We start from the raw sequence: 12,910 nt of genomic DNA, 5'->3' as shown, positions 1-12,910 counted from the left end.
AAATGATGGAGAGTTGATAACCAAATGGACCCTTCTTTAATTCTTGAGTGTAAAATGAAAGTATGAAACCAAATGGACCCTTACGGGTCCACACTCACCTCTTCAGTCTCCAACTCAAAGTTAAAGACATGTAATTTAAATAGCATGATGCCGTGTTCATTTGACCTAGCATCCTATAGTTTGAGTTTCATTATAATATTTCTTTGGATATTATCCTATTTTGACTGGTTCCTAGATTACTGTCCTTACTTACTGTAAATTGCTCTGGATTAAGAGCGACTGCTAAATGCCTAAATTGTTAATGGTATCTCCCTCTGTCTCTCTCTCCGTCTCCGCCTGTCTATCTTTCTTTCTCTCTCTCTCTCTCTCTCTCTCTCTCTCTCTCTCTCTCTCTCTCTCTCTCTCTCTCTCTCTCTCTCTCTCTCTCTCTCTCTCTAGGCACATGGAATGGCACCACCAAGGTAGCCATCAAGACCCTGAAGCCAGGCACCATGTCCCCGGAGGCCTTCCTCCAAGAGGCGCAGATCATGAAGAAGCTCCGTCACGACAAGCTGGTGCCTCTGTATGCGGTGGTGTCTGAGGAACCCATCTACATAGTGACCGAGTACATGGCCAAAGGTATATAGAACCCATCTACATAGTGACCGAGTACATGGCCAAAGGTATATAGAACCCATCTACATAGTGACCGAGTACATGGCCAAAGGTATATAGAACCCATCTACATAGTGACCGAGTACATGGCCAAAGGTAGCCTATATAGAACCCATCTACATAGTGACCGAGTACATGGCCAAAGGTAGCCTATATAGAACCCATCTACATAGTGGCCGAGTACATGGCCAAAGGTATATAGAACCCATCTACATAGTGGCCGAGTACATGGCCAAAGGTAGCCTATATAGAACCCATCTACATAGTGACCGAGTACATGGCCAAAGGTATATAGAACCCATCTACATAGTGACCGAGTACATGGCCAAAGGTAGCCTATATAGAACCCATCTACATAGTGACCGAGTACATGGCCAAAGGTATATAGAACCCATCTACATAGTGGCCGAGTACATGGCCAAAGGTAGCCTATATAGAACCCATCTACATAGTGACCGAGTACATGGCCAAAGGTAGCCTATATAGAACCCATCTACATAGTGACCGAGTACATGGCCAAAGGTATATAGAACCCATCTACATAGTGACCGAGTACATGGCCAAAGGTATATAGAACCCATCTACATAGTGACCGAGTACATGGCCAAAGGTATATAGAACCCATCTACATAGTGGCCGAGTACATGGCCAAAGGTATATAGAACCCATCTACATAGTGGCCGAGTACATGGCCAAAGGTAGCCTATATAGAACCCATCTACATAGTGACCGAGTACATGGCCAAAGGTAGCCTATATAGAACCCATCTACATAGTGACCGAGTACATGGCCAAAGGTAGCCTATATAGAACCCATCTACATAGTGACCGAGTACATGGCCAAAGGTATATAGAACCCATCTACATAGTGACCGAGTACATGGCCAAAGGTATATAGAACCCATCTACATAGTAGTCACTTTTGGAACAATTAGCAGGATTTCTCCCTAAACTGTTTAAATAGTATATAAAAAGGCTCAGATTTTAAATGTTGTTGTTCAAAGGTAGAAGCTCTATTTATATGTGCAGTAGGTCTATGTCAGACGTACACTCGGTACAGATAGTGCAAGAAACTCAATGGTTGGTAGTCCTTAGGGTGGTTGTATTCCATTGGCTAACCTTCCTTTATTGTAACAGACAGTTCACAAATCTTGCTGCTGTGTTCGCACATTGTTGTATTTCTCCCAGTAGGTATGGGAGGTTTTCAAACTCACTTTGGGTCTATGTAGTCTGTGCCTCTGTGGGAAGTATCCTGTCTCTGATGTCGTGGTACAGTGGGCACTGGGCAGGTAGTTTATCTCAGCTTGCGCCACCCTTAGGCGATTCTCTCGCTCGATTCGCTTGATAAACTGAGGTTACTGAAGTAACCCAGAGTTAGAAAGTGTAGCTCTGTTTCCACCACATTTTGTGTGCAGTGGGTGAAACACACAAGCGAGCACGCTAGCTTGCATGAAAATATGCGGGTTATGCAGTAAGACTGTTAAGGCAACCGGCCAGGTTCCACGCGCTGCACAAGGTGCGCTTTTTTCACTTGAGCACCTGCCCCTCTAAATGTCCGTGCACGCCACTGCCAAGCCTCACACGCAAATACACATAAACAAGCCTAAATACCAAAGGATCTAATTCTACCCACCTACATGCAGACAGACATCATCCATGCGCCCATATATACGTATCAGTTACAAGTACATTAAGGACCTTACCATCGATTCCATTCCATTCCAAGAACAATGTACTGCATTGAAAAAAAACATCCTGCCGTTGAGTTGTGGATATTGGCTATAGGTCCACATATTTGATTGGGCGTGTAATATATTCTCGAAACCTCTTAAAAAGCAGGGTAATTCCAGAGCTCGGGAGAGGCGATCACAAAGTCTGGTTCAGTAGTGGTTCTCAGAGTGTGTTCCAAATGGACCCTCGGTGCTTCTCAAACCTTTTTATGTCAAGGACCCCCAATTGGCTATTCCCCCCTCCCCCTTCATCTAAACAATAGTTTGTGCCAGGGAGACCCAGAAGCAATGATTTGAGTCATTTTCTTTTGCTTTAAAATAAAACAATTATATATTCAAAGATTTGCACACATGTTCACGATTTTAGCATAAATATTTATAGTATAAAACATGGTTAAAGTGGTAGAAATGAGAGTTGTGACACTATATTAACTATATTTGTCTGGGGACCAAGTCTGTAACTCTGAGTTACCCTTATGGGCCCATTTGGTTTCATTTGTACACTCAGAGTTATGGAGGGTCCTTGAAATAAAATGAAAACGTTTTTGGTTTAGCTCCTGTCTGATAGGTCTGGAGAGAGAGAAAGAACACTGCGGTACACATAGCTTGGTTCTGCACATTTTGACAGTAACCGTTCAGGCACTAAATTGACCAGGGTGCTCTTGATTATCATGCTGCAGTGGCGATGTCGGAAAGTTGCTGTTTTTTCTGGACACTTTAAATGAATATGCTGTAGAGTTTGAAAGTCCTTGTCGTGTAGTTTGCTGAGGCTCGAAGCAGCAAATGTTTAATTGAAAACTACAGTTTTGTGGCCAGCTTTCATCTGTTCAACAGCATTCGTTGCGAGGTCCTGTTTTTTTTTGTCCAGGGTTTTATTAGTGATTTGTTTCTCCCTGTGTATAAGTCCAGAATTCTAAATTGCTTGAGTAAAAGTACAATAGTATTGGCATCAAAATATACTTAAGGTACCAAAAGTAAAACTACCCATTATGCAGAATGTCCCATTTCACAAGTTTTCAAATGTATAAAAATCTTTAGAAAATAGCCAAACAACAAGCTTGTAGATCGGCAACCGTGCTAGTGTTGATTTTGTAAACTAAAACTATGACGAAAAATGTCCATCGACTACCTTTTTTCACTGAGGAAAACGGTAAGCTATGATGCCTAAAACTAAGACTACATTTTATTGACAATTTCGCCAAAATACATTTTAGTCAACTAAATCAACTGTAGATGTAGTCGACTAAAATGTGGTCGACTAAAACTAGACTAACATTAAAACATTTCAGATGACTAAAACTAAATGGAATATATATTCAAAAGACTATGACTAAAACTAAATCAAAAGTTGGTCAACACTAATGCGTGTGCATGCTTTGGGTTCTGAATCTTCTGATCCAAGGGAGTATCTTCTGTTATGTCCCACTGTGACTCCAATCTTAATTCAAGGGTCAGAGAACAAGGCTCTCTCAGACTCACCCTCCCTCTCTCTGGTCACTGAGAGTGAAAGAACATCACCAGATGTCATTATGGACTGCATTCATTCACATTCACATTCACAACCAATCTCCCTTCGATGTTTAATTTAATACTGCTCATTATAGTGTTCAGATTCACGACCAATCTTCATTCGATGTTTAATTTAATACTGCTCGTTATAGCAAAAAAAAAAGGCACAGTGCTTGAGTGGCATGAACTGTTTAGCATTTTTGGTTACTGCATTTTGTAGCAGTGTATTGGTATGCCAGGTCATATCAGACTCTCTCTTTTTCCTGTGTTTCGCCCAGGTGGACATGGTTTTGCAGTTAGGTTTAGGCGTAGTTTTCTGTGAGGTTAGGTTAAGGTTAGGGTTAGGCATAGTTTTTGTGAGGTTAGGTTAAGGTTAGGGTTAGGCATAGTTTTTGTGAGGTTAGGTTAAGGTTAGGGTTGGGCATAGTTTTTGTGAGGTTAGGTTAAGGTTAGGGTTGGGCATAGTTTTTGTGAGGTTAGGTTAAGGTTAGGGTTAGGCATAGTTTTTGTGAGGTTAGGTTAAGGTTAGGGTTGGGCATAGTTTTTGTGAGGTTAGGTTAAGGTTAGGGTTAGGCATAGTTTTCTGTGAGGTTAGGTTAAGGTTAGGGTTAGGCATAGTTTTCTGTGAGGTTAGGTTAAGGTTAGGGTTAGGCATAGTTTTCTGTGAGGTTAGGTTAAGGTTAGGGTTAGGCATAGTTTTCTGTGAGGTTAGGTTAAGGTTAGGGTTAGGCATAGTTTTTGTGAGGTTCGGGTTTAGGAGCCACCTGGGCGCCACACCAAAGGAAGGGGGAGTTCCGTCCCATCACAGGACCATCGCTCTTACGTATATCATGATACCGGTACTTCTGCATTTCTGACATGATGTTGATGCTGTTTTTCTAGGAAGTTTACTGGACTTCATCAAAGAGGGTGATGGTAAATTCCTGAAGCTTCCCTTGCTGGTGGACATGGCTGCACAGGTGAGCGGAACCAGAAGTGCATATTGTTGCTGCCGGGCAGAAACCTTGTATCTCGAAACTTTTGTTTTCCTAATTTCATGCCCTATTTTATACTTCGTTGTGCACGTGTTGCACAATGTAATAAAACAAATACACTTTGGATAATAACATCATATCCTGTGTTTTGTAAAACTACAAGACGTTTTGTTGTAATAACAACAGATGTAACAAATGTTTCATATTCACAAATGTACAGTAGGAGCCACATGGGTGAAAAATGTTGAATGTGTTCCTATGGGTTTATGTGACCATGGGGTGGCGCTGATGAGTATGTAAGCGGTAGGTTCACAGACTGTCATAGGACATTTGACCTTTTGAAGGGCTAATGGTTTTTGACCACCGTTTGATTCGCTGTGGCGCAAAATGTTTGGCTGAAATGTTTGGCTGAAATGTTTTGATTTGTCGTGTTTTGGAGCCCAAAGATACTGTTTCGCACTGCAGAGTTAATAAGAGAGTAAAAAGAGTGAGAATATATCTTTCTGCATCAAGAACTGCCTGCATCGTATGCTTTGAACATTGTCACAGAGAGCGGTATGGTGGTCAGCAGGGGTCATCAATATGTCCATACACAGACGGTCATTCAGGGCTATCACTATGTGTTTCTGGTAATGTTATTACTTGTGCAAGCAGAATGCGCAAGTACTGCGATCGGCTAGATACCGTATGTATGTATAGTATGTATGTATGTCTGTGTCCTCTCTTGTTTACATCACCAACAGTCAATAAGGGACCACCATTCCTGGTGATGTAACTAAGGTACGTTTCAAGGTTGGTGTAAGGTCAATAACGGGTCTAAAGGATTTAGAACAGCAGTTGTACCAGGCAGTAGACACTACCGGACACTGTACTTCAAAGTAGCTCTATAGGGACCCAGACAGCAGAGTGCGCACAGTGGTCGAGCGCACCTCACGGCGCATTCTGCTTGCGCACAAGTAGGCCATACAGTATGGCCTATTTGTGTGCAAGGCGCAAGTTGGCATCTCGAGAGGGTGCATTTCTAGTTGTCCACTCATTGTGTACGTCTGTGGCAAATTTTGACAAGAATGTCCACCACAAGCCAACATGGTGATGACCCCTGGTAGTCGGGTATCGGTGCATCAGCCAGATCCAGTTTGGGTTCAAACCCTTCAAACCCCTCAGTAGCAAGTATTAGACTGGACTCCCTTACAAAAGGGGCATCACTGCGGTGAGTTTTTCAGCACACATTCCACAACATTTCAGAGACACAGAGTAGACTTCTCATTTGAATGGCTGCTAATGCAACATTAGCCCAACGACAAACACATAGTGATCACGTTGAAAACCGTGATTTTATTTGTCCCTTTTGATCTCTGTGAATCTGGTCTCTATGTTTAGAGTCCTATTTTAAGCAGTTGAAGAAGTTTTTAATAAAAAAAAACTATGACAATCTCTGTGGAAACTTGTAGTCTGCTTAACCAGAAAGGGTTCTTTGATTTTCTTTTCCTTTCACCAGTTTCCACTCCGTTCCTATTTATATACAACAGACAAGGGGGGGCTTGATGTGCCGAGGTGGATGAAAAATAAAACCAAAAATATTTCTTCGAGCAGTCACCGGGATGATGAGACATTGTCAAAATGTCTGTGATCTATTTTGTACCAGTAGTTCTGATTGGCCTTTCTACGCAACCCATGGGGGGGGGGGGGGGGGGCTACACTGTCAGTTACAGAGTCACCTCAACAGATCCTGTTGTTGTTAACTGATAATTGATCAGTTCTTGTTTTATTTTTTTGTCCAGATTGCTGATGGTATGGCTTTCATCGAAAGGATGAACTACATCCACAGGGACCTGAGAGCCGCCAACATCCTTGTGGCCGACAACTTGGTGTGCAAGATCGCCGACTTTGGCCTGGCCAGGCTGATAGAGGATAACGAGTACACAGCCAGACAAGGTGTGTTCAACACACAGAGAGAGAGAGACAGACAGACAGACAGACAGACAGACAGACAGACAGACAGACAGACAGACAGACAGACAGACAGACAGACAGACAGACAGACAGACAGACAGTAGAACAGGGCTATTCAGAAGATTGAGTCGCAGGCAGAGTATAGTCTCGCCAGCCAGACTGTTGCCTCCCTTCCGTCATACAGTCTGGAGCAACGAAAGCTCTGAAAATGATGAAGCGATGCAGGGTGCATACGCTGGTTAACACCGTCGCTCCCGACATGCACTGCCGGTTACACTAACCCGTGCTGCAGGTTAAAACTAACCCATGGCGTCCTGTGAGGTTAGGTTTAGGGTTGGGTTTTGGGTAGGGTGTCGGACTCATGACTGTAGGACCAAACGCACCCAAGCGACGCCTCCTCACCGCTTCCGTTTCGTCTTTACAGTCGTGCAAATTTGTCCTAATATAAATACAAAATAATCTAAGCATATATAGCTTATTGCTAATCTAAAATGGAAATTCTGAAATAACATGACGAACAGATGACTGCTTCCATTCTCGGCTTTCGGGATGTGTAGTTCCAGACTCTATTTATTTTAGCATTCAGCGGGAGGTGCAGTTCCAGACTCTATATAGCTTTCGGAGATTGTGGAATAGTTGTCTCGCTACACAAGACTACAGGCAGCGTGGCAGACCAATGACAGGGTGAGAAGCACTACTAGGACACGTCCCCTTTTTTAAAAAACCAACACAAGATGGCTTGTCTCTTCTCTTCTCTCCTTTTCTTTCCTCTCTTCACTTCTCCTCTCTTCTCTTCCCTCTCTCCTCCCACCTGGTTTCTGACCATTGCTCTCTAATCTCTCGCTGTGGAATGCATTGCAGGAGCCAAGTTCCCCATAAAGTGGACCGCCCCGGAAGCTGCTCTGTATGGCCGCTTCACCATCAAGTCAGACGTGTGGTCTTTTGGCATTCTGCTCACTGAGCTCGTCACCAAAGGGAGGGTGCCCTATCCAGGTAGGAGGACACACGCACACACACACACACACACACGCTCTGACATATCTGCAGTCAGAGGGTGTCGATTATACTGAGAGTGAACAACTAATTGTGTCAGTGCACGTGAGCACGTGAGCTCTGCAGTGCTTGTTAATGTGTAGTATGAAGCTGTGTGACACTTGTGATGCTTGTTTTTGCATTGACAGAACTACTTTGCATTGACAGAACTACACACACACACACACACACACACACACACACACACACAATATTAGATGAGGCCATCTGGTGGTGGTTGATTTGGAGATTGAACACCACTCTTGTTTATAACCATCTGTCAGACTGTGTGTGTGTGCGTGTCAAACACACTGACCTTCAGACAGCACATCTTTGTGTATTATGATTTAGAGGGAGGGGATTGGGAATTCGATGCATGCATTTAGCTGGTGTAATTATGAAAACATTTCTTGTTATGTTTTTGATGCAATCATCTTATTTAAAGAATCATTTCATTAAGCCCCTTACACTACACTATGTCATATACCCTGTTCTGATGGGATTAGTTTGAACCCAAGAACGTCCTGTAATTGGAATACTACCTACCTATTCATCCAGGCTGAGCTTTCTGGCGGTATAAGAATCCCAGCCGCATTACCACAAGGAAGGTAAATTAAGGAATGGACACGTAATTTTCTCTATCCAGCAATTCCTGCCGGCATATTTATCGCACTGGGTGGCAAACTGCAGCCAGGAGTTTGATGGAAGCTTATGAATAGATTTCTAAAAGATTGAGTCCTTTATAAAAGAAGACACATCACACATTTATTTTCTGCTGTGTTTCTTTTTGATGTGTACACTGTATAATTTTTAGAGGCATCTAAAGAGCACAAAGTAAGTTTATGAACTAGGTAAAGATGTGTCCATCAGTGCCAGTCTGACAACCAAATATCGAGATACTACTGAGCCTGAAACGATACCTGCCAGATGCCTCAATAAAATGACGTAGCGTGCACATCGAAAAACCAGTGATCATAAAACAACCTGTGGTCTGTCTTCTTATATATTATTATTATTATTATTATTATATTCCTGAACCGATTATATGACCACGGTCGCAATCGTTCAGAAATAGCGTTTGTTCATAAGCTGTTCCAGCCGACTCTCGTTCACTGCAGTGTATTTCATGGAACTACCGGTGTGAGTTTTCCACCCGTGAGCGTCATGGTGCTTGCCCTTGGCGTCCTTAATTCACCTTCCTTGCATTACCAGAGGAAAATACGTTTTCAAAGCTCCCAGTTTGAAAGGCAAACACAGCTGAAGGTAATAACACTGTGTGGGTGTGTTTCATTTAGATGTGGCTGTGTGCCAGCTGCACGGACCGGTCCTGTAGAGTTTAATTTCATGCTGGCACGCTGTAAACACTAAATGAAACGCACCTGCCGGTAACGTTATTATTAATATTTCAGCTGCATTTGCCTGTCAGAGTGGCTGCTGTGAAAAGGGTCCATTACACAGGAACAGCTGTGGCTGAATCTCAGAGTAACGTTAAGGAGTGCTGAGGTTACAGATTGGCCTATGATTATCACAAACTCTGTGTCACATTCTGTGTTACATTTCAGCTGAACTGGTGTTACCAGAAAAACAGGAAATTCATTCTGGAATGTTGGTCGGGTACAAATGGCCAACGTGGCAGATTGTGATGGGATTAATAATAATTCTAAATTAAATCTAATCCTGTCCAAATATGGCTATAGTACTGCCATCCACACAAGTTAAATAGCGACCGCAGGACACTCTACCGGAATAATGTCACTTCATTATGTTTTTTTAAATCAAAGGCTACTTAATATCCAAATCCAACAGATAAACAAGTGCAGCAAGTGCCTATATGAAGTGTCTTCAGTATCTATATGAATACTCAAATGTGCTTTACATGGGCCGGGGGGCATGAGAAAACAAATAAAACAACTTTATTAGGGCTCCCCCAGTGTTAGTGTCAAAGTGTCCTTGAGCAAGACACTGAACCCCTGGATTTCTTCTGAGGGTTTGGTTGTTTCCTCCGCCATTGCTGTATGAATGCCTGTGTGAAGGAGTGAATATAATACACAATCTATGTAAAGCACCTTGGATAAAGGCTCTGTAAAATGCACCATTTACTCCCCCTCTCTCTCCTGCAGGCATGGTGAACAGAGAGGTACTGGAGCAGGTGGAGCGAGGGTACCGCATGCCTTGCCCCCAGGGCTGCCCCGATTCCCTGCATGAGATGATGAAGCTGTGCTGGAAGAAGGAGCCGGACGAGAGGCCCACCTTCGAGTACATCCAGTCCTTCCTGGAGGATTATTTCACGGCCACAGAGCCACAGTACCAGCCTGGTGATAACCTATAGTTGTGGACCACTAATGGGGAAGAAGTGGGCACTAAGGAAGAGTGGGCACCGTGATGTAAATTGGCAATTTCTTTCCAAAATGTTAAAAAATTAAATATTTGGAAAATGTTGTTCGAAGTAATATAAAGTATACATGATTAGAACATGCTTGGACGATCAACCATTATGGTCTAATATTTCTACAACTGCTACAAAACCACTAGTACAGTATATCCAATCAGTTTGGGTTTAAACAAGAAGTTGAAGGATATGTTTAGGTCTGATAATGTACTGTGCATATTCAAATCTTTTACATTACTTAAGACCATTTTTCAAATATATATATTTACATTTTGGAAAGAAATAGACAATTTTACATGGAAGCGCCCACTCTTCTTGTATCCATTGGACCTGGTCTGTGGCACGGCTTGCCTTCTGGACATCTCTCCACCCAAGGCACAGACTGATTCACTCACAGACTGCAGGTGGTGGTTAAAGAGCCAGGAATGATTTGCTCCAGAACAGTGGTTCTCAAAGTGGGGTCAAGGGACCCCAAGGTTCCTTGAGGAGGGGGTTCCAAATGGACCCTTACAGGTCTGTTTTGGGGGGGTCCTTGAAATGAAATAGTTTGAGAACCACTGGTGTAGAAAGCCGAACTGGACGCTAGCCAATAAATTGCACAAACCACTATTTTATCTTTATTTTTTATTCTTATTCCAACGAGTTTAAACTTTATATTGATTTTGCTTTCATTTAAGGTACAACAGGTCTTGTAAAGCGGTTTGAATGTGTCTGTTACTCGTTTCATTTAGCGATCATGTGTTTGTTAGCACATGGAAAAAAACATATCATGATCAGAACAGTTAAAGCAATGTAAGTAAATAGTGCTCATAAATGCACAGAGAATGTGAGTAATGGTACATTTCACGAATACGGTATGCTCACAATGGATCTAGGATTTTCACCTTTAATATTTTGCTGTAAATTATGTTATTACAATATAATTACAATATAATTTACAGCAAAAGGTCATTTAGGCCTTAAAGACCGAAATGACTGTTGCAAATCTTCTTTGTTGTCCCAATTTGGTCCAGTTTGGGAGTAAACAGTAGATGTCTAATAGATTGGTAAATTATGCATAGTGAGCAATAAGGGAGATTGTAATTGAATACGTATGGCATGGGTTAAAGTTATCAGTCGCCACGACTGATTTCACTCATTTGAATTCCAGCCATTGAAGCCAGCATGTCTTCTGTCAAGTACTGTGGAAGCATGTTAACTTGCGCAGCGAAAACAGCAAATCTACAAGCTCTCAATGCTCTCAATGCGTCGGTGACGCATTGAGAGCTTGTGTAGTGGAGCATCTCATTTTTTCAGAAGCATTTGCCACAATCTTAATTTGTCTCGGATATTTCATACTTTTGTATAAAAGCAAAGGTTTACAGCTTAGGCAATTGGCACCGGGTGAAAAAATGGGTTACAAAATCATAATTTTCTTTTTTTTTAGCAAAGATTAAAGCCTCAGTCTGTGACTTTTTCACCTGTTTGGCAGTATGTAGAACAGCAGGAACAATGGTACTAATACATATTGTGTTAATTGTTTAGGAATCAGCTTGTGGGGGCTCTTTTTCATACCGTTTCACAAATCTTATTAGGTCATACAAACATTTTCAGTCGTGAGATTTTATTTTGCTTTAATCCATGTGATGGGAAGAAGCCCTGTAGAGCACAGAACTGGTGATGATTTTCACAATCAATTTTATACTGATATATTTTCGAGCAAATCCCAAAGGATGTCTTTCATTGCATTTCACAAGATATTTTTTATTTTAGCCGAAAAACCTAAAAGTTAAAATATGGAGATGAGAGGTTTCTGCCTGACTGCAACAATATCCCAAGTGGTACACAAAATGGAACCTTCAGGGACCAGAGTTCCTTGAGGGGGTTCCAAATGGACCCAGGTCTGTAACTAATGGAACCAAATGGACCCTAGAAGCCCTTGGAATGTAGGAGTATGAGACAGATACATACTGTGAAAATAGTTGAGTTATGAGCTTGTAGATCAGCTATTTTCACTTTTGCTTTGCCTCTTTATTATTTGGCCAATGTTTGACCATGTTTTTATCATGTGTGTCCCGAGTCCCGACCCACAGATTGAGAACCTTATGGGACCATTTGGATCCATTTGTACACCCGGAGACCTTCTCTTTTTGTGTGTTATCTACATGGACTCGTCAGTGCAGTATTATTTTATTAATGTGCATTACAAAAGACAAGGAGAAGGGCTTTGTACAAAGTTGTAAAATCCTCATTTTATATTTTAATTACGCGTAATATGGCTAGGCTTCATCATGTTACATTTGGTGGGGAAATATGGCTAGATACTAATAGGGATTTGTAAAATAAAATAGAAGAAAAAAATGAATTCATATTGTTGGCATTGATCTTTCAAAGCACCACCAGTAAGAAGACGCCCTGAGGGTGAGAACTTAAGTGACCTAGGCATGCCTTTGCCTATGGGTGACCCAGCAGCAGACTGCTGGGTGAGCGCTGGCACTTTGGCATGGGGTGGGGTCAGATCAACATATGGAATGAATTCTATAATGTTATATGGAGGCTGGAGCGTGTCTTGAGTGCAGGGTTTGATGAGGTCAGATCAACATATGGAATGTCAGAACAGGTCAGCTCCATATATGGAGATCTAAGGGTGGCAGCGGCGGCAGTGTCTTGAGTGTACTGCGAATAGAAAGA

The 12,910-nt window shown here is 42.2% G+C and overlaps 1 protein-coding gene across 1 annotated transcript in view; it reads left to right on the top strand.

Annotated features, from left to right (window-relative positions):
- The window catches only part of LOC306912857 (tyrosine-protein kinase yes-like), a 31,245-nt gene extending 18,665 nt beyond the window's left edge, over positions 1–12,580 (top strand). The window contains exons 3-7 of the mRNA XM_079489312.1: positions 439–618; positions 4,775–4,851; positions 6,648–6,801; positions 7,681–7,812; positions 9,972–12,580. Coding sequence (XP_079345438.1) covers positions 439–618; positions 4,775–4,851; positions 6,648–6,801; positions 7,681–7,812; positions 9,972–10,180 — 752 coding nt within the window. The 3' untranslated portion in view covers positions 10,181–12,580. The remainder of the gene's footprint in view (positions 1–438; positions 619–4,774; positions 4,852–6,647; positions 6,802–7,680; positions 7,813–9,971) is intronic.
- Positions 12,581–12,910: the final 330 nt, after the last annotated feature.

This window comes from Electrona antarctica, assembly GCF_951216825.1.
Source record: "Electrona antarctica genome assembly, chromosome: 20".
Taxonomy (NCBI): domain Eukaryota; kingdom Metazoa; phylum Chordata; class Actinopteri; order Myctophiformes; family Myctophidae; genus Electrona; species Electrona antarctica.
The sequence above is the reverse complement of the archived record's forward strand: the minus strand, read 5'-3'. Positions and strand labels throughout refer to the sequence as shown.